This window comes from Phyllostomus hastatus, unplaced genomic scaffold (genome assembly GCF_019186645.2).
Source record: "Phyllostomus hastatus isolate PE091 unplaced genomic scaffold, TTU_PhHast_1.1 phas_contig_40, whole genome shotgun sequence".
NCBI classification, from domain to species: Eukaryota; Metazoa; Chordata; class Mammalia; order Chiroptera; family Phyllostomidae; genus Phyllostomus; species Phyllostomus hastatus.
Window position 1 is genome coordinate 1,727,737 of NW_025333872.1, and position 21,022 is coordinate 1,748,758.

Sequence of the window (21,022 nt, forward strand, 5' to 3'; positions counted from 1 at the left end):
CCTCCCCGCCTACTCCCCACTGAGCCATCTTTTTTCTCTTTCTCCCCCATCTTCCACTTGCCTTTGCAGAAACCCCTGGTGAAGGACCGGGAAGCTGAGCTTCTGTACTTTGCTGACGTCTGTGCCGGCCCAGGTGGCTTCTCAGAGTACGTGCTGTGGAGGAAGAAGTGGCACGCGAAGGGCTTTGGAATGACTCTGAAGGGCCCAAATGACTTCAAGCTGGAGGACTTCTACTCAGCCTCCAGCGAACTCTTTGAACCTTACTACGGTAGGGACACAGAGGGTACAAGGGGATATGGGACAGTCCTCTGTGGGGACTTGAGGTCAGTAGCAGCTACTATCCACTTGCCATGTTTTCTTTCCTTGGTCTCTTAGCTTGGGGGTCCTAGTCCCATGCCATGAAGGTCTCAGTTTCCTCTGGGCTGTCCCTTTTTACCCCAGGCCTGCGGGATACAGGTTAAACACTCTGCTAGGCAAACTCTCATCCAGACCATACTCATTCCTTCTTTTCTCTCTGGTAACAGGAGATAATGAAACTGCCTGATCTCCGGCTGAGAACTGGCAGGGTTATTAACATACACACCCCATGCCCATCTCCAGCCTGGTGCGGGGCTGTGGAAAGTATTGGTAACAGACAGCTCAGCAACCTCACAGCAGTTCCCTCCACTCGGTCTTGATTGTTGTGATTTGACAGCAGATTCTAAGTCCTTTCTTAACAGTCCTTATTAAAAAGTCAGCACTGCTTCTGAAGTGTAGGTGCTTTAAACATAGTGTTGGCCTTGGGGAGGAAGGCCCTCTGTTCCAATTGCTGATTCTTGGCTGGTTAACTCCTTTTCATCTCTTTAACATCTTTTTCATTTATTACATACAGCAGGGCCCTGTTTCTGCCTCTTGGTGCATCACTGCAAGGCAGCCTTGCAAGAGGGGTCCTACAGGGAGTTGCTCCTCGCAGGGGCTTTTCTCCTGGACCTCATGACCCACCTGGTAGCTTTTTCACAGCCCCAGAGAGCTCTTGCCCCAGCTCTTGGGATGCACAGGACCAACGAGATTAATGTGAGCCTTGTGTCCGGCAGGCGAGGGTGGGGTCGATGGAGATGGAGACATCACCCGCCCTGAGAACATCACTGCTTTCCGGAATTTTGTCCTGGATAACACGGATCGAAAGGGAGTCCACTTTCTGATGGCCGATGGGGTAGGTGTTCTGTTCTCCATAGGCCTATTTATCACATAAGAGGCTTGAGAGTTGTTTTTGTTTTGTTATGATAGCCCTTTAGCTGCCCTGGAAGGTGCTAGCTCACTATTCAGATAGTAGGGGATGCATGATTTATGTTTCTATTCTTTTGTGCATATGTTTCAATGATAACTTTGTCAAGGCAGTGATGTTGTGGACACCTTTGCTTGGAGCAAGTGGCCCCTCTCAGCTCACTTCTTTAAAGGGCCCCAGTTGGCTGTGAGGCCCAGTGAGGTAAGGACCATGACTAAGGTGAACTAGGCAAAACTGGGAAGAGCATGTCCATCCTTTGTCACCTGGGTGCCACTCTTGGCAGAGAGATGAGCACGTAACCAAAGGCAGCAGCTCCAGGGAACCCACAGCAGCTTTCAGTCAGTGGCTGGGCTAAAGCGAATATTCTTGGAGCCTCATTCTTTGGGCAGCTGCTTGAAGTGTACAGAGAGGAGCCCACTGCTGCTTTCTCACCCACTAGTCTGATGTGGCAGGTAGTCTTTTCTGGAGTGGGCCACCACTTAGTCTAGAGGAGGGACAGAGAATAAGGCAGTTGCTCCAGAGTCACATGACTACAGTTGAGGAAAACCTCTGGAACAACTTGAGTTGCCTTTCAAGTATCAGCTTGTGGAAAGATGAAGGGATGTGCAGGATGCCAGCATAGGCTCTCAGAGCATTGTGCACAGCAGGGAACAACACAGATGGGCTGGGGGCGGCGGTACTCCAGCTGAGCCAGCGTGTTTCTGGCAGTGCGTGTTTCTAGCAGTGCTTGGGAGGCCCTGTTGCAGTTGGGCAGCTGGAGTGGCAAACTCGGGTTGTCTTCCTTCTTCAGCAATGTAGACTGGTGACCTGGGCCGCTTTTTTCCTTCTTTTTTGATTGACCCTATAAACAGGCATGCATTTTGAGGAGCATCGATAAATTTAGAACACATTGCTAAACACTTTAAAAGATTTTATTTTATTATTTATTTTTAGAGAGATAGGAAGAAAAGGAAAAAGAGAGGGAGAGAATCATTAATGTGTGAGAAATACAATATATCAGTTGGTTGTCTCTTGAACACCCCCCAACCTGGGGCTCCAGCCCGCACTCCAGGCATGTGTCTCAACTGGGAATCGAACCAGCAATCTTTCAGTTCACAGGCTGGCATTCAGTCCATACCAGCCACAGTCCGCTAAACAGTTTTTGATTTTTGGATCACTTAGCTATTACCTTCATAAGACTGAGTCAGGGAACCTGGCCTGGCTGGGGCCAGCTTAACGAGTGACAGCTTCATTTACTTTTAAAAAAATTATTGTAAAAAAACATGTAACAGATTTCCCATCTCAACCATTTGTAAGTATACAGTTCAGTAGTGTTAAATATACTAACATTATTCTGAAACCGATCTTCAGGATGTTTTGATTTTACAAAATTGAGACCATGCCCATTAAACAGCTGCCCTCTCCCCTCCCCCAGCCCTCAGCCTCCTTTTCTTCTCTGTGATCTTGGCTCTGCTCCCTGCGGGGCTCTCCCAGGAGGAGACCACTCCAAGAACAGCAACATACATTCTTTGAACAAACATCCTGGCCAGAGACCCTGTCAGCTAGAGGGAGAAACTTCATGGTCTTAGAAGAGGAAAGTGGGTTTTATGAGTAAATCTTTGTTCAGCAGAGAAAGTGAGATCACTGAGAGTCAGAGGTTTGCTGACTTTTCTCCTGTCACAAAACTGAGGCCTGTTCAGCGGTCAGCACAGAGGCTGAGGGAGCCCAAGCAGAGCACTCATGCCACACGTACTTCCTGGGTCTCCTCAGACTCACCAGAGCATCGTTCCTGTATTTGGCCTGTGACTAGCCAGTGCTTTGCTTCTGTTCTGCCTTATTCTTCCCTTGGATTCTTAAGTGCGTGTTAAAATTTTCTGGACCATCTCCAGTTGTCAGGCCTGGGTCCTGTTTGTAAGGAACCATATGACCTGCCAAAATAATTCAAATGCTAAGCTGTATCTTTATCAGTCAGGTGGTGGAGATCCATGAAAACACTTGAAGAAATCTTAATGAAGATGAGATAGGGGTGTTTTTCAGTCTCCTTTGCTTCTGTTTCCCACCCCAAGTCTTGTGCTGTCGTTTCAGGGTTTCTCCGTGGAGGGACAGGAGAACCTGCAAGAGATCCTGAGCAAGCAGCTGCTGCTCTGTCAGTTCCTCATGGCGCTCTCTGTGGTCCGGACAGGTGACGCTCCCGCAGCCGTCTCCCCACCCCAGGACCCGCTGGAGGCCCCCCTGTTAGAAAAGAGCATGCATAAGGGCTGGCTCAGAAGTTAAAAACAAGAAACCCGCTCATGTTAGGTGACAGGTGGCTGAATGAGGAGTTTAGGGAGGAAAGTGCTGCAGAATCCTCTAAGTCCCCCCTAAAGCTAAATGGACCCTTAAACTGCCTCTGACTTTTGATGGACCCAGGTTCTGAGTCCCTGACTTGGTCATATTTACTCCCTGAGATCACCTTACCCGCCTCCTGGACTAGAACCTACTGATTGTTGTTGGTATTTTCTCTCTAATCCAGGAGGCCACTTCATCTGTAAAACCTTTGATCTGTTCACACCATTCAGCGTGGGGCTCATCTACCTGCTGTACTGCTGCTTTGAACGAGTGTGTCTATTTAAGCCGATTACCAGCCGTCCGGCCAACTCAGAGAGGTGAGGTTTTCCTCTCCATTTTAATCCGAGTAGTTGGCTAAATGTCAGAACACAAATCCTGGTGCCTCTCTCTGGCATGTTCCCTCAGGCTACATTAAAAATCTTGACTTTAAAGAAGTGATTAAGCCCAGAGGAGTCAGGATTTGGACTTTAGTGGGTCTGTGATAATGCCATTTCAGCCTCTGCCTCCTTCTTTACAAGCCTTATTCACCACACTTACGTGGGGGATCCTTGGGTTGGCCCAAGAAGAAGGAGGTGATCAATAAAAGGGACAACTGGAGAGACAGGGCTTGGGACAGGGCAAGGGAACCACCGGTCAGAAGCATCCTAGGTAGGACACAGTGCCCATGCACAGTGTGAGAGAAGATGCAGCCAAACTGAATTGCTAGGTGGCTTGTTAAAAACACAAGTTTTCTGAGCCCTATCCCTGGAATGTCTGATTGATGAGTCTTTATCAGAATCCCCAGGTGATGGTGATGCAGCCACCCTGGCACAGGGCTCTTGGGAACCACGGCCATAAAGAGTAGAAATACAGTCCAACATAAAAAGGAAGGATTTGAGGTGAACTTTTGTAGCACAGAGTCTGTGCTGTTCCTTGTGTATAGACTTAAGGCTGTTAAACTTCATGACTCCAGGGGTTTGGGGGAGGAGGAATGTTGGCAGAAAGTCCTTGCTCGTGGAATGAAATTTTTCTCCTGCCAGGTATGTGGTGTGCAAGGGCCTGAAGGTGGGCATAGATGATGTGCGGGAGTACCTCTTCTCAGTCAATATTAAACTCAACCAGCTGCGAAACACTGGTTCCGATGTCAACCTTGTGGTCCCTCTGGAAGTGATCAAGGGAGACCATGAATTTACTGACTACATGATACGGTCCAATGAGAGGTAAGCAAACCAGGTATTCTTTGCTGGCACCACTAGGATATTAGGGAAGGCCAAAGAATGAAGGACCAAATGATTGCCTCTTGGTATCAATTTGTCAACCCTAAAAACTGGTAACTGGATTTGGTCTGCTTGTTCTTGGCCACCTGGGACTTAGAATACCTTGGGGACCCTCATCCTGCTCCCATGCCTTCTCACAAGGGTGGCCAGTGGGAGCCTGGGTGCCATAGTCCTGCCCATGGGGGCCTGAAGGGCAGCTTCATCGTGTGTCCCTGGTGGCAGGAGTAATTTCCCTTTAATTTCTTGTTTGTAAAAGGCCATCGTGGTTGCTGGCTTGTGGAGTCCCTGTTTGGAGGCGGGAGGTGGCTGGAAAGCAAGTACATGACAGGTTTTGGAAGTTTCTGATACCAAAGCCTTTGCCAGTTCATGAGTTCCTTAGATGGGTGATTCGAATGCTGTTGTTGTGTGTTTTGTTTTGTTTTTAAACCTTGTTTAATTGTTTTTCCTCCTCCCAGGTAGTGGTAATGTGAAGTTGTGACAGTTGGCTCAGTTTTTTAGGGGCAAGCGTTAGAAACAAGTTTTTTATGGTAGGTTGGAGAGCTGTATAGTAGCAGTGAGTCCATGGAAGTGCTTTTTTGGGGGACTGAATAAGGTCATTTTATCCATTCACCTGTCCATGGACATTTAAATTGTTTCTGCATCTTGGCTATTTTGAATAATGCTACAGTGAACGTGGGGATACTAATATCTTTTCAAGATCCCAGTTTCAGTTATTTTGGATAAATACTCAGAAGAGGAATTGCTGGATCCTAATGGTGTTTGTCTTTTTTTTTCCCTGCTTCGTTGCACTTCTGGTTCCTCCAGTGTGATGTTAAATTGAAGTGATGAGAGCAGACACCCCAGCCTTGTTCCTGGTTTTAAGTGTGAAATGTTTACCCATTAAATACAGTGTTAGCTGGAGATTTTCATAGATATCTTTTATCAGGTTGACAAAGTTTTCTTCTATTCCTTGTTTGCTGAGAGTTTTTACCATGCCTAGATGTTTAATTTTGTCAAATATTTTTTATGTATCTATAGAAATTACTTTTATTTCATTTATAGTGAATTACTTTGATGATTTCCAAATGGCAAACAGATCTTGCATTTTTAGATTAAGTCAAGTTGATCATGAGTTACACTCTCATATGTTGCTAGAATTGATTTATTATATATTATTAATGATTTTTGTATCTATGTTCATAAGGGATATTAGTCTCTAAATCTGTATTCTTTTGAAGTTCTTGTCTGGTTTAAATATATATGTATATTTAAGTGCTATATATTTCTCTTTATAATCCTGTAATTCATACATAAATATATGAAAAGAAAAAGAGTCTAAAATCAAGAAGCTAGAAAAAGAAAAGCAAATTGAGCCTAAATTAAGAAGCATAAAGGAATTAGCCTTGACCACTGTGACTGGGTTGGGTGCCATCTTGCAAAGCTAAAGGTTTTTGGTTCAGTTCCCAGTGGGGGCACATGCCTGGGTTGTGGACCAGGTGCCTGGTTGGGGTGCGTGCGAGAGGCAACTGATTGCTGTTTTCCTCTCCTACATTGATGTTTCTCTCCCTCTCTTTCTCCCTCCCTTCCCCCTCTCTAAAAATAAATAACTATTTTTTTAAAAAGGGGTTAATAATTTTCTTTTATTTAATCAATTATTTATAGCATTTACATATATCTGTATTAAATTTTCCTTTAAGGACTGCTAATCTGAGTGTCCCACATTTTGATATCTTTTCTCATCATTACAGCATTCAAAATATTTTAAAATTTTTCCTTATAATTTGTTCTTTGATTTAATGGATTATGTACATGTGTGATATTTAATATCCAGATATTTTGGGATTTCTAAGATATACTCTGTATGATTTTCATCCTTTGAAATTTATTGAAACTTTTTTTCTGGCCTATCATATGATCTATCTTGGTGAATATTCCAACTGCTACTGTTGAGCCTATAGTGTTTTATGAAGGTTAATGTCAAGTTGGTTCATAGTGATTTTTAAATTTTACATATCTTAGCTGATACTGACTACTTCTGTTGGTAGCTAAAAGAAGGCTGTTAAAATGATTTGTCTATTTTTTTAGTTTTATTAGTTTTCCTTATATATTTGGGGTCCTTGTTATTAGCAGGCACACACACATTTAAGGTTATTTTGTCATCTTAACGAATTGACCTCCTGTCAGTGTAGCGTGTCGTTCCGTATCTCTGGTATACCCTTAGTCTACTTGTCTGATAGCAGTATGGCCACATCATCTTTCTTTTGTTCAGTATTTATGTGGTTTATGTCCTTTTATGTCCTTTTCATGTTCTTTTATTTTCAGCTTGTGTTTGTGTTTGTAAATAACATATGGTTGGGCCTTGACTGGTGTGGCTTGGTAGGTTGGGCATTATCCCATGAACCAAAAGGTCACTGGTTCTATTCCCTGTCAGGGCACATGCCTAGGTTGTGGGCCAGGTCCCTGGTCGGGTGCGTGTTAAGGGCAACTGTTTGATGTTTTTCTCCCTCTCTTTCTCCCTTCTTTCCCCTCTCTCTGAAAATAAATAAAATTATTTAAATAAGTAACATATGGTAGGTCTTACCTTTTTTATCTAGTGTGACAGTCTCACTCTCTTTTTTTAATCCTCATCTGAGGATATGTGTATTGATTTTATGGGGGCTGGGGGGAAGATATCAATCGTTTGCCTCCCTTATGTGCCCTGACTGGGGATCGAACCTGAAATCTTTTGGTTGGACACTCTGACCAGCTGAGCCACCTGGCCAGGACCAGTCTCCACCTTTTAATTGGGGTGTTCGGTACTTTTACATGGACTGCAGTTGTTGATATGTTTGGGTTTAAATCCTTTGTCTTGGTTGTTGATTTCTGTTTATCCTGCCTTCTGTTTCTCTGTTCCTTTTTGGAGAAGCAAACTAAGTATTTTTAGCAGTATTTCTTTTTATCTTCTTGGGGTTTTTTCTTTTAATGCTCTTTGTATGTTATGTTTCAGTTGTTAACTCTAGAGATTACAGTATGCGTCTTTAATTTATCATAGCTTCTTCAAAAAGTGTTCTGCTTCATGAACAATGTAAGAACCTCACCAGATGTAAACATGCTTTTGTAATCCTCCTTTTTTTGTGCTCTTGTTTCATAGAAAAATCTTACTTTACATTGCCTTTTTTAACAATCTATAGTCTTTTATTTTTTATTTAAAAAATTTTTATTGATTGATTTGAGAAAGAGAAACATCAATTTTGTTGTTCCACTTACTCATGCACTCATTGATTGATTCCTGTACGTGCTCTCACCAAGGGTCGAACCCACAACCTTGCTGTATCAGGATAACGCTCTAACCAACTGAGCCACCCGGCCAGTCTAACAGTCTTTTAAAGAGATTTAAAGATACATATGTGTGTGAGTATTTATTTATTTTTAAAGGTTTCTTGATATTTACTGACATACCCGTTTTGGTGTTCTGCATTACTTCCTGGAGAACCAGGAGTCATTTCTCTTCACCCTAAAGGATTTCTTTTAGCCTGTGTTTGTAGTGCAGTCTGCTGGAGACTAACTCCCTCAGCTTTTGTCTTTTGAAAAATGTTTTTATTTACCTTTCACTTTTGAAGGATATTTTCATTGGATAGAGATTTCGAAGTTGGCATTACTTTTCTTTCAGCACTTTAAAGATACTGTTCTCTGCTTTCCTTGGTTTTTGATGAGAAGTCAGCCAATAGTCTTGCCATTGTTTCCCTGTGCATGTGTTGCATTTATGCTTTTCTCCTTATCTTTTGTGTCCAGCATGTTGACCCTGATGTGTTTTGTGTTTGTATATGGTTTATTTTTTTATGTATGGATTCTGCTTGGGGTTGGTTTTTTCACCTTGGGTCTATAGATTGACATCATTCATCAGTTTGGGGAAATTCTTAGTTATTATGTTGTCATTATATGTGTCCTTTCTTTCCTCTGCTTCTGAGATTCTAGTTATATTTGCATTACACTGCTTGTTATTGTCCACAGAGCTCACATGCTTTGTTATGGTTTTCACTTTTTTCTCTGTTTCAGTTTGAGTTTTTGTCTATCCTCAAGTTCACTGATTCTTTCCTCTACTGTGTTCAGTCTGCTGGTGAGCCCATCAAAATCATTCTTTATCTCTAACATCCTATTTATCAGGTCTATAATTTTAGTTGCTTTAAAAAATATAGTTTATATATTTGTTGATATTCTCCATCTGTTTATGCATGTTGTACACCTTTTCCAGTAGATCCTTTGACGTGTTTTTCAGTTGTTGTAAAGGCCCTGTCTGATAATTCCAACATTTGGACCATCTCTGGGTCTTGCTCTATTGCACTTTTTTCTCTCTCGTCAGTGGGTCACCTTTTCTTCCTGTATCAATGAGTTTCATGTTTTTATTAAACTCCAGACAGTGTATATACAAGAAAAATGGAGACCAGAATAAAAAGGGCAGCTGTTAGTGTAGGCGAGTTAAGTCAGTTTAGTCTGTGAACTAGGTCTGTGCTCTGTTGTTGCTTTATTTAGAATCAGCTCACCACTGCTCTCACGCTGGTAAGGATGGGACCAGAACCATCCTTTCTGCAGGACTTGTAGCAGCACCTGAGTGTGTGAAGGGTCTGATTCATTTCTCTACTTTACCGCCAGCCTTCAGCAGGCCCACGGAGTCGTACTTTGGGGTGTGGTTGAGGTGGTTCTTTTTCAACTCCCCTAAATATAGATGGTCATTGCTCCTGCTAAACTTCTCTGTCCTGATGTCTTTTGGCTGTATTTTTTGGTAATCCTTCTGAGATTTTTTTTTTTCTTCTAGACACTGTAGTCTGCAGATCAAAGCTCTGGCCAAAATCCATGCCTTTGTTCAAGACACGTGAGTCTTGCCCATATTCTGGAATTCCCCTACTTCAAGGGAGGATCTCTTCATTTTGCTCCTCCCCCTGAGCTCTTTATTTCATTTCAGCAAACATTTAAAAATTTGTACTCTTTTATCTCCTGCTCTGCTGTGGTTTGTGAAGGATGCCAGAGAAACGTATGGCATGAACCTTGCCCTCAAAGGCTTTATGATGTCTTTGGGAAGATAAGATTCTAGGAAGAGGATACAGGAATAGTTATTAAGGGTGTATCGGAGAGTGTAGAATACATCACTCAGGAGACACAGAATAAAGAGTGGTCAGAGAGGAAAAGCAGGACTGGTTAGGGAAAACCTCTAGTAGCGGCAAGCATAAGCTAATTCAGCTTTCTACGGCACAGTGATGTCCACCAGGATGGATTTACTGGGGCCTGTGCCAGCAGAAGAGCCAGGATGTACCCATGGGTTATTGGAGGGAGCCCAGGCAGGCATCCAGGTGGTCAGGCGGGGAGTCTCCTTTCCCTTTGTGGCGGTGAGGGAAGGTCATCCCCTTTTGTGTGCATCAGAACTCCCGTCTGCAGGGGGCAGAGCCATGTGAGTGTGATAAGCTCCCCGGGCTGATGGTAGCACAGCCTCCGTGTGCGCACACACATTTATGCATGTGGGCTTCTTCTCTCTGGGGTTCTGAGGGGTGCGCAGACGCACACTCCTTGTACCTCATGGAGGTTTTAATCATTTGCTGGCTTCATTTTCCCAGGACCTTGAGTGAGCCTCGGCAGGCAGAGATCCGGAAACAGTGCCTTCGGCTTTGGGAGGTGAGCATCTCGCCCCTAGCCCATTGTTGCTCCACGGCAGGGAGGCTGTAGAGAAGAATAGGTTTGACTCCCAAGCATTTCACCTTAATGTCTCCTACCTCATGAACAGAACACATCTGCCTTCCCTCACAGCATTCCAGAGCTGGAAGTCTCAGCATTGTTGGCTTTTACCTCCTTGGCCCTTTCACTGCCAGTTTGGCCCCGCAGCTGGGTCATAAAGGCCAAGAGTGGTGGAGGAATAGGTATCATTTCACTACTGGTCATCCTAAGTGGACAGCCAGCAGAGAAAGGGAAGTGGCACATGGGGTGTGCTACCACAGGGCCTGAAAGGGAGCAGTGACTGCACTGTCCTCCTCTATCCCCCTCTTTGTGGCCTCCTGTGCTCCATGCTACTTCCTCTTCCCCACTCCTCCGACCCATCCCCTCGCCTACATAGACTAACTCAGCCTTGGTCAAAAGTACATTTGAGCCTTAGCTAGTGAGGCTCAGTGGATTGAGTCTGACCTATGAATCAAAGTGTTGCCGGTTCAATTCCTAGTCAGGACACGTGCCTGGGTTGCAGGCCAGGTCCCTGGTAGGGGGGCGCAACAGAGGCCACCACACATTGATGTTTCTTTCCCTCTCTTTTTCTCTCCCCTCCCCTCTGTCTAAAAATATATAAATAAAATCTTTAAAAAATACTTTTAAAAAAGTACATTTGAAAATCAAAGCTCTTTGCTATCTGTTTTCAGATCCCAGACCAGGCTCGAGTTGCTCCTTCTTCCTCAGACCCGAAATCTAAGTTCTTTGAGCTAATTCAGGTAAGTGTGGTATCTAGTGAGAATAAAAAGTTAGAGAGGCCTACATCTAGATGTGGAAAGTATCAGTGAGACCCCAGATGCCTGGCCTCCAAAGGGTTTGTGCAGGCACCACCTGGGCACCAAGGGGCCAGGCTGAGGGGTAACCTGCAGCGTAGGGTGTTGAGTTCCCCAGGAGCCCATCAGGCTGTCTAAAGACTTTTGTCCTGAGATAGGCTGTGCTCAGCATTCCCGCCACCCAAAGGATGGTGCAGACTGTCACTGTCCGGCAGGTGTAGGATTCTGTGAGATTTGCCTGCAGGGGAGACATTAAATGTGGGGTGACCTTTGTCTGGGGAGCTGGGCAGAGAGCCAAGAGGGCTGCCCGGAGAACTTTGCAATGGGTCTGGCCTAACCCTAGGCTCCCTGACCTGTTTCTGGTAAGTTGGTCCTTGGATTTCTTCTGCCTTGCTTCTTTCCTACCACCCGACTTCCAGCTCTTCCCTGGGTTTCATTTAAATCTGGCCCAATCATGGGCCATTGTGCTGGTTTTGAGAATGAGTTTGAAGCCTCAGAAGAATAGCATGTGTCCATTTTTCTGAAGGGGGTGGAGATATCACTTAACTGCTCTCACATCAGCTGCTGGTGAGTCCTTGCCTTCAGTCTTATTGAAGGGTTGGCTTTTATATTCTGGTGACACTTGCTTATATAAGCTCAGGTAAATCAGTCTGTACTGGGAGACTCGGTGTTGTTTCCTTTCCCAGCCTCCCCTAACAGGTCCTAAAGGAACACTCCAGGCAAATGGAATTAGCTCCCAGTGAGTGCTTGGTTAGGGAGAGCAGGAGTGCAGGGGATGGTTCAGAGAGCAAGTGCTTCCTGTCCTTACCTTTCCCAGCCTGCCCCCACCCTTGTATAGGCACCCATACTGAGTGCTTGTCCCTTCCCCCAACCCAGCCGTGTTTTCTCTGACCCGGGGCTGCAGGGCACTGAGATTGACATCTTCAGCTATAAGCCCACGTTGCTCACCTCCAAAACCTTGGAGAAGATCCGCCCAGTGCTCGACTACCGCTGCATGGTGTCTGGCAGTGAGCAGAAGTTCCTCCTTGGCCTGGGGGTAAGTCTGCAGCTGGCTTCCTACCCAGTGAAGGGTGGCGGAGCCTTGCCTTTGGTCTGAGAATCTAGACAGCTGCCTGCCACACTCAGTGTATGTTCTCTTGGCACCGAGGAGTTGGGGCTTTGACCCCAAGGAAGGTATTTCTTGAAACTTCCTTTCTCCCTCTGAGTTAGCCAGATGTTTTCCTTCTTTCTTTTATTCACGTATTTGCTTATTCATCTCTGTGCATTGCTAAAGGGAATACTGCCTCTTTTCTTGTAATATGGAACTTCCAAGGCTAGTAGGATGGTCAGCGGGCTAATCTGGCTTGGGCCCATGCCGGTGGCATTTCTTTGCAATGCCACCGGCACCCCATTTCATCACTTCTGGGAAAGACACTACCTGTCCCCAACTCTGGGGCCCTAGGAATCTAAAACGAGCTGAAGGAAGGAAAGCCTTGGCAGTTCTGTATGTTGCTCGATTGGGTCATCTCTGTGCATCAAAGGCCCTGGTGGGCCTGCTGGGTATTTTTTAGCTGCTGATTTAGTTTTTGATGAGGGATAATTGCTCTTTCTTTCCACTCTGACTTGTCTTTCTACATAATTTTGTCTCTTCTTCTTCACTTTCCCTGTATCCTCTCACACTTTATCTCTCTCCTCCTCTGCTTTCTGGATCCTTTCCCAAACCTACCTCAGTCTAAGGGGGGTATACACTAAGCTGGATCTTTCTTGAGAGCCACTATTTATGAACCTTGGCCTTTTGAATGCTGCCCTGGGTCTGTTGCCTACATCAGGACTGAGTCAGTCGCTGCTTCTCTCTTGCTGAAGCTGCGGAAGACAACACTGTCTTATCGCCGGAGGATATAACCGACTGGTCTCGCCTAGACGTTTTCTTCCGACACTTCCCAGCCCTATAAGCTTGTAGCCACCAACTAAAAGCCCTTTTAAGAACTGAACCTCTGATCCCTCAGTCTCCATGCCTGCCTGACCCAGCCTTTCTCTCTGCTCTTAGAAGTCACAGATCTACACGTGGGATGGCCGCCAGTCAGACCGCTGGGTCAAGCTGGACCTGAAGACAGAGCTACCCCGGGACACTCTGCTCTCTGTGGAGATTGTCCATGAGCTGAAAGGGGAGGTCAGAGGTGGTTCTGCTCATGTGTCCTGCCCCTGCCAGCCAGGAATCTGGGGCACAGCTGAGTCTGGCCCTTTTCTCCCTGAGTTAACTGGGTTACATTGTATGTGGTGCTTGATAGGCCCAGGGCCAGGGTACGGCTTGGTAATTAGTTGTTGAGCAGCTGTCATGGCATATTCAGGTAGGAGGGACCACAGTCTTCATATGTGAAGGAGGGGACCTCTGCCATCTCTATGCATCAAGGGCCCTGGTGGACTTACTAGGTATTTTTTAGCTGCTGATTTAGTTTTTGACCAGAGATCCCTTGGGAAAGAAGCAACCTTCTCACTAGCTTTGGATGTTAACAGCCATACAGAGGACTCTTAGAACATTCAGTGGGAAAATCTGGCAATAGTAGGAGGTCAGGCCCTTGGCTGGAGCACCATGGCAGCAGCTTCGCTGGGTCTGAGATTCAAGGAGGCTCAATACCCAGAGCCTCAGATCTCTGCCTGCTCAGAAGCCTGGGCCAGGCTAGTGCTGAGAATTCAGCAAGGAGGGGGGCAAGAGAAATACCCTGTGTTTAGAGCCAGTCCCTGCCCCAGCTGTAGGCAGAAAGGTGGGCAGAGTGGTCCCAGGCCAGTGCCTGGCGGGGTGGGCAGTGTGCTTGTCCTTCTAGGGGAAGGCCCAGCGAAAAATTAGTGCGATCCACATCCTTGATGTCCTCGTGCTGAATGGCAGCGACGTGCGGGAGCAGCACTTTAACCAGAGGTCTGACCTGGGCCCTGGGGGAGGGGCCTGGGGTGGGCCAGGGCACCTCTGTGGCAGCAGCCCCCGAGGCTTCTCCACTCACCCAGGCCTTCTGTGCTTAAGGACATCCTTAGAATTTTCCTCCTCCACCCATGGTCTGGTTTCAAGGGTGAGAAATTGGTGTTGGCACTTCAGACTTTGCTTAAGCCTTGCTGGTCATAGATTACCAGCACAGTCCTATTTTGCTACAGCTGTTCAGATAACAGGTGATATTTGTGTTAAGGTTGAGAAAGAGGGTCACCATATAGGGAGAAGGAGGGTCTTCTTGGAAGAACATGTCTCATGCTTGGGTGGTCCCATTTAAGTTGGTTCATCTGGGCCCCACAATTCCCATAGAGGCACTTCTGTTGGAGGGTGCATGCCTGATCAGTTGTGAAAAAGGAGGGATGTCTTGCAGTGCCGTGATGCCGACATCGCTCCTAAGTTGGGTCGTCGGAGTGAGTGTGCTGTGGTGTCTGTGGTTTGGAGCAGACATTTACAGTGGGGATGACACTGGAGTTCTGGAGGAGGGGCCTGAATGCAGCTGCAGGCACACTTCGGGAGAACCAGCCAAGCTATAGCAAAGTCAGAGATCGGAATCCAGAGAGGGAGTGCGTGTAGAGAAAGACATTAGTGGGAAAGGGTAGGGTAAGTCTCCTGGGGCACAGGAGTGCTGCCTCTTGGAGCAGTTGACTGCTGCTTGCCGCAGTCAGGAGTGTTCTCGAACTGGTGCTGGGAGAGTGCCCTGGGGCGGGCAGGGGTGCTGGTGGAGGCACCCTTGCTTGCGTCTGAGTGATTCCCTTTGGATTGTAGAATTCAGCTCGCTGAGAAATTTGTGAAAGCTGTTTCCAAGCCTAGTCGGCCCGACATGAATCCCATCAGGTAAACATATCATCTCCTTCCCAAATCCCCGCTCCCTTTGCTTCTTTATGGCCAGTGTCTTCTTCCTCATCCTATGGGGGAGACCAGGTGAGTTTGGTGTTAGAGATGACTGCCCTTGATGAGTGACTTATCTGGGGTGCTAGGCAGATGGCTTCTTCACCCCAGAGTAACTCCCCATCCTGACTGTCACGATGGGCGAACCTCCACAGGAGAGTCATTCCTAGTGGCTAAGGTGTCCTCATTTAAGACATGCTTCTGAGAGCTCACACACCTCCGCAGGTCACACGCTCACACTTGAGTATCATCAGCTTGTCACCTGGCATTTCCATTTTTTTTCCCAATGAGAAAGGGTCCTGAGGGGATGGGAGTTTTTGAACATGGAAAAGAGAAGGATGGTTTGAGGGAGTGGGATCCCTGATGCTCCGAAGAAGGCCAGGGTTTGCTGCCACGTTGGGCTGTGTGAAGGTTCGGGGGCCTGAGGGAGGAGGACAGTCAGGGAGCAGACAGACGGACAGTAGACTTTTCAGGGCTGGGCAAGGTCTGAAGTTATTACCTCAGGTTTCATACGGTTGAGACTGAGATGTCTATATTTTATCAAAATCATTTTTATTCTTTTTAATGTGAATTTAGTTAAAATTAAATCCAGTACTGAAAATGTACTTTATAGATGCCTTCTGAAAGTCTAAAAGCAATTTCTTCCTGTGCTTGCAAATGTCCTGTCTGCCTGGCCCTGAGAGGCAGCTCCCGGAAACTCCGCCTGTGGTCTGGTTGCTGGGTCTCTGGGGACCTTCCCAGTGGTAGTTCCCAGGGCGTGTTCAAGGGCCCCAGAGGTGGAGGGCAGGGCATTAAACAGGAGCCCTGCATCCTGGTTAGGAGTCCCAGGATGGGACTCCTAACCATCCCTGGGTAACCCTCTATGGTAACAGACATATTAGGACTATTTGGAAGTAACTCTGCTGCAAAAAATGCCTAAAACCCACGTAGTCAGATGTGGCCAAGATGCTGGACCTTGGTGTTCTGGCCTCCAGCAACAGTGATGACCACTGGGGTGGGGTGCTGGCAGAGCCACCTGTGCCCGCCAGCCCTTCCGGACTCACTCCGGTCTTCCCTAACCTCAGTTGCTCTCCCCAATTGCCCTTGGTGGCCCCAGGGGACTCTTGGCAGCTCTGACACCTAGGGTTTGTCTGTGTAGTATGGCAGGCTGGGGGGCAGAGGGCAAGGATGGGCATAGCTTCCTGCCTACCAGCTGCTGCCTGGACAAGAATGTCCCCCTAGGAAGCCCTTGTCCTCTTTCTGTCCTTCTTCCTGCAGGGTGAAGGAGGTGTACAGGCTGGAGGAAATGGAGAAGATTTTTGTCAGGTGAGTGACTCAACCAGGGCAGCTCAGGGTTTGAGAGGAGTTAAGATGGGGGCCATCACAGTGTCCAGGATTCGCTGTTTTTTTCTGTAGAGGTTTGTTGGGGTGGGCAGTAAGCTGCCTTTACCCCCAACCTCCCTTGCCTCATGCAGCGAGGTTCCACTGCAGCCAAGGGCCCCCCGGCCGAGAGCTGATTCAGCACCCTGTCAGAGGGGAGCAGGCTGGTGTGCGTCAGGCAGAAATACGGGCTCATTGATGCTGTAATAGTTACGATTGTCCCTGCGAGGGGCCGAGCAGCAAGCTGCTTGAAACACTATAAATCCCAGCTCCTGGTGCTGACAGAGAGATTGAGCCTGGAGGGTTAGGGGGCATAACTGCCTCTTCGGATTCTTAGCTGTGTGTGGGAAGGTGGCTGGGATCTGTGGGTCCCTTCTAGGCCTGCACTGCTGCGGCCTCTATTCTCAGCGCTTTCATGTTAACTCTTTGTTGGCCATGGTGATGCCATGGGTGGTGGGCTGAAGACCCAGTGGCACCCAGAGGCACTCAGGTCTTACCCCTGCCCTTACTGGTGTCACCCTGAAACATGACAATAGCAGTGTATCACAGACGTCTGTTACTCCCCTGCCTCCATTACTGTGTTGGGAGTTCAGAGTGCCTAGCCTCAGCACAGCACTCACTCGCTTGCAGTGTGGTGTGGAGCATTTCGCTCATGTCTCTGCCTCAGTTTCTTATGTCGAACTGCTAGTACTTTGGTTGCTGTGATTTTGATAACAGCAAGAAGCTAATGTTAGGACTTTCTCTCTGTCATGCACACACTCACACTCCTATTGCACACCTACTTGGGGAAATCAGGTTAGAGATGAAGATCATCAAGGGCTCCAGTGGCACACCGAAGCTCAGCTACACAGGGCGGGACGACCGGCACTTTGTGCCCACTGGCCTCTACATCGTCAGGACCGTGAATGGTGGGTGATAAGTGACTGTTCTCTGTCATTGCCCCTGAGTCAGAGTGATTGGCTCAGACCCTGCCTAAGCCAGAGTTAAGGGTTCTCTACGAATACGGGTAGCAGCCAGGCTGGCATTTCTTTGAGATGCTCAGGGGTCAGGGTGGGGGCGCAGTTGTGTACCCTGAGCCTGTTCTGTTCTTCGTCAATTAGGTTGGGGGTGGGGGGAGGAGCCCCACTCATCTATGCACGCGGTGTCCTCATGGCAGGAAGAGGATTTCTCAGCAAGCAGCGGCAGATTCAGAAAGTCAGTCTCGGACAGTTGCACTCCCTGTAGAATCCCCTTCAGAGCCCCCTTCTGGTTAACAGAGTTGTGCTCCCTCTGCCAGGGTCCGAGTTGTTGCCCTGACGCAGGTTGGCAGGATCAGGTGGGGTTGTTAATAAATGTAGTCATTCTTCTGGAGCCCCTTTGGGCTGGTAGTGAAATCTGCGTCCTCACAGGCCGGTCTCTGCCTGTGCTTTGGGGGAGGGGAGTGGAAGAACGGGAGTGGAGGAAGGCATGCTCTTGCTTTGGCCTGACCTACCCTGTCATGGGTTTGTGTCTTCTCTGGGCTGCTTCTCCTCTTCCTGCTGTCAGAGCCATGGACTATGAGAATCAGCAAAAGCTTTAAGAGGAAGTTCTTCTACAACAAGAAAACTGGAACCTCTACCTATGAGCTCCCTCCAGACTCCATTGCCCCATTTCAGTAAGTAGCCCTCCTCCAAGCCTGTCCGTGCAGGGGCACCCCTGAGCAAGGCCAGGGTCCTCCCCACAAGGGTGCAGAGGGCCCCCTCCAGGGTGTGGGCTGGATCTGGGTAGTAAGCAAGCTCAGTTAAGAGGAGTGACACCAGGACCTGCTATGACGGTTGGGAGTCCTGGGTAGGAAGGGCCCCACTTAGGCAGGGCGTCGGACCCATGGAGCAGCTTACATAAGGCTGGCCCAGTGGTGAGAACGGGCTGAATACCGCAGCACTGCCTCTCAAAAACCCAGCGTCCCAGTGCTCTTCTCAGGGCACCGAGTCCATTTGCCAGATTGTTGATCACAGGTTTCAACAGCTACCAGTAGCCCTAATGTGCCCAAAATGAGCCATTGACACTAGTTCCTGTCAGCACACGAATACTATTTATTAGACCAGCACAGATAGGTGAACCAGGAGTATCAGTAATTGTGAAAACCCAGCGGGGTGCGATAAGCAAGATCAGCAAGCAGGAGCTGTTTGCTGGGAAAAGCTGGTTTGAGGTGAGGAGGAGCTGGAGCTTTCTGGGGTTTTGGCTGCCAGAGGAAAAATCTCCCCAACCCCCCAACTCCTGCCCCTTCCTGGCCACACAGCAGGAGGTGAGGGGGCGGGGTGAGCCAGCAAAGCTTTGCTGGCATTACAGCCTGAGCTCCACCTCCTGTTTGGCCCCCACCCTGGCTCTGTGTAAAAATTCTCTCATGAAACCAGTCCCTGGTGCCAAAAAGGTTGGGGACCGTTGCCCTAAGCCTCGGTTGCCAGGGTGGGGTGGTGATCTCTTTGTCCTGAGTGCAGCCCTCTGACCTTTCTCCTTCCCAGCATCTGCTACTATGGCCGGCTCTTTTGGGAGTGGGGAGATGGCATCCGTGTACATGACTCCCAGAAGCCCCAGGACCCAGACAAGCTGTCCAAGGAAGACGTCCTCTCCTTCATCCAGATGCACAGCGCCTGAGGACCCAGGGACGCCCACTCCTGCAGCATGCCCTGTTGTCCGGAGTCTGCGTGCTCTGCCTGGGGCACACAGTGCCGGTTCCTTCATCCTCGGAAAGGGAGGGAACACAGTCACTGCAGCCTGGCCACGAGGAGTGGGTGGTCTCCTCTCCATCTCCCCTGAAGAGTTCATTTGGGGGCCTTCTGAGGACACTCAGAGGTTCCTTCTTGGACCCGTTTTAGACTTCCCTCCCCAGAGACCCGCCTGGGAACTGTCTCCCCTGCCAGGACTCGGCCTGAGAGATGCTGCTCCTGCGGCGGGTTTGCGGTCAGGGCCCAGGGCACGTGGGGCTGGTGAGGGCCACGTTGGAGAGCCCAGGGCCGTAGCTCTGTTTTCTCCTGTATCCTGTAGACTCACTTTTCTGAGTTCCATGCACTGCCCTGAGGGCAGCCATTGCCCAGCTTTGCCCAACTTTTTACTGGGCCACCACTGAGTGGGTGAAGGCCCACTGTCGTGAGCTGGCCGGGAGCAGCTGCTGTACAAATCAAGGTTTTGTTTCTTTGAACTTGCTCTGTTTTGATGCCAAGTTGGAGATTTTCTTGTCTCATCCTACACCGTCTTGGTCTTTCCTGGAATTCTTCGCAGCCTAGACCTCTGACAGTCCCGCAGGCCGGGAAGGGAGGTGTGAGGGCCCTAGGTCCCTGATACCACATCAGGATGCAGGTAGCACCGCCTTTGGTTGTGTGTGTGACTGCTTCCTTGGGTGATAGAGGCTTCCTGGGCCCCATCCCCTTTGGACCTGAACCGTGGGCAGCTGTGGAAGGGGAGGGAGCATCCTTAAAGCCTTGCTTTTCTCTGTGGCCCCACTGGAACAGATGGTACCTTTTGGTGGTGGAGGGGGAGTGTTTGCACCCCACCCTCTGGCAGTTGTGACAACCTCATTTGCCACAGCCACCTTGCTACCCTTCCCCCTCTTCATTCCCCAGCAGGGGGTACAGTCACTCTGTCATTTTATGGTCACTATTTCCTCTGTGGTGGTGGAGGGGGAAGAGGGAAAGCTGGGCAGTAGCTTTGGGTGGGGAGGATGCCTGTCAGATGTTTGTATAGGCTCCCTAGGGCCCCACCCCAGTGCTAGACTGGTTTCCATGGATAGGGTACTGAGGCTCCCTGTGAGGTTGTGATTGGCTCCACCTGGGTGGGGCGGGTCTCCAGCCAGCATCCAGTCATCATGTGTCCTGTCCCCGTACCGTCCCCCCCGTCCCCCCCCCCCCCCCCCCCGTTGGCAGCAGCACTGCTAAAATGCTGTCTTTCCACCCAGCTCTAGGTATATCAGTGTGTCTTGCAAAATCTTGGATCATTAAAGATAAACATATTTTTAATGCCTGTGTGGCCCTGTGCTGGGGCTGCTGCTGATTGTCCTTGGTACTTTGTGGTCTGGGACTGGCTTGGATAAAACAGCTTGGGCTGAAGGTGAAGGGGGAGAAAGCTGTGCTAGAAGAGAGGATTTGTTTAATCAGGGACTTGTCCAAACTCAGGGCTCCCAGAACTGCTGCCTGCTGCCAGAAAGGGGCCCAAAGAAGTCAGGAAATGATGCAGCTCCTGTTAGCTGAGACTGGAGGATGAATGGACCTACAGCCTAGCGGGGTAGGGAGGCACTTTCTCCCTTACATGAATCACGCAGCTCTGGTGGCACTGGGACAATCCTGGATCAGTCTGTGTGACTAAAATATCACAGGTGTCAGACCAATTAGTGCCACTAGACCAGAGGGAGGGAGAGATGGTTTCGCTGACCTGCAGCCAGCATCCCTCCTTTTTTCTGCACTGGGTGCTGTGCTTGGGGTGGGGGACGTGCAGGTGTTGGCAGCACCTCCCTCCCTGGTGCTGGTTTCCTCCTAGAGCCTGCCTGCATTTTGCTTGGCTC

At 48.5% G+C, this 21,022-nt stretch overlaps 1 protein-coding gene across 2 annotated transcripts in view; it reads left to right on the top strand.

Moving 5' to 3' along the window:
• The window catches only part of CMTR1 (cap methyltransferase 1), a 44,474-nt gene extending 24,106 nt beyond the window's left edge, over positions 1 to 20,368 (top strand). For both annotated transcript variants that reach the window (XM_045842840.1, XM_045842839.1), the window contains exons 9-24: positions 70 to 268; positions 1,074 to 1,192; positions 3,329 to 3,425; positions 3,756 to 3,888; positions 4,591 to 4,770; positions 9,599 to 9,655; positions 10,392 to 10,449; positions 11,181 to 11,249; positions 12,208 to 12,339; positions 13,330 to 13,452; positions 14,105 to 14,196; positions 15,028 to 15,096; positions 16,408 to 16,455; positions 17,305 to 17,417; positions 18,034 to 18,142; positions 18,990 to 20,368. In XM_045842840.1, the coding sequence (XP_045698796.1) occupies positions 70 to 268; positions 1,074 to 1,192; positions 3,329 to 3,425; positions 3,756 to 3,888; positions 4,591 to 4,770; positions 9,599 to 9,655; positions 10,392 to 10,449; positions 11,181 to 11,249; positions 12,208 to 12,339; positions 13,330 to 13,452; positions 14,105 to 14,196; positions 15,028 to 15,096; positions 16,408 to 16,455; positions 17,305 to 17,417; positions 18,034 to 18,142; positions 18,990 to 19,122 (1,731 nt within the window). In that variant the 3' untranslated portion in view covers positions 19,123 to 20,368. The remainder of the gene's footprint in view (positions 1 to 69; positions 269 to 1,073; positions 1,193 to 3,328; positions 3,426 to 3,755; positions 3,889 to 4,590; positions 4,771 to 9,598; positions 9,656 to 10,391; positions 10,450 to 11,180; positions 11,250 to 12,207; positions 12,340 to 13,329; positions 13,453 to 14,104; positions 14,197 to 15,027; positions 15,097 to 16,407; positions 16,456 to 17,304; positions 17,418 to 18,033; positions 18,143 to 18,989) is intronic.
• Positions 20,369 to 21,022: the final 654 nt, after the last annotated feature.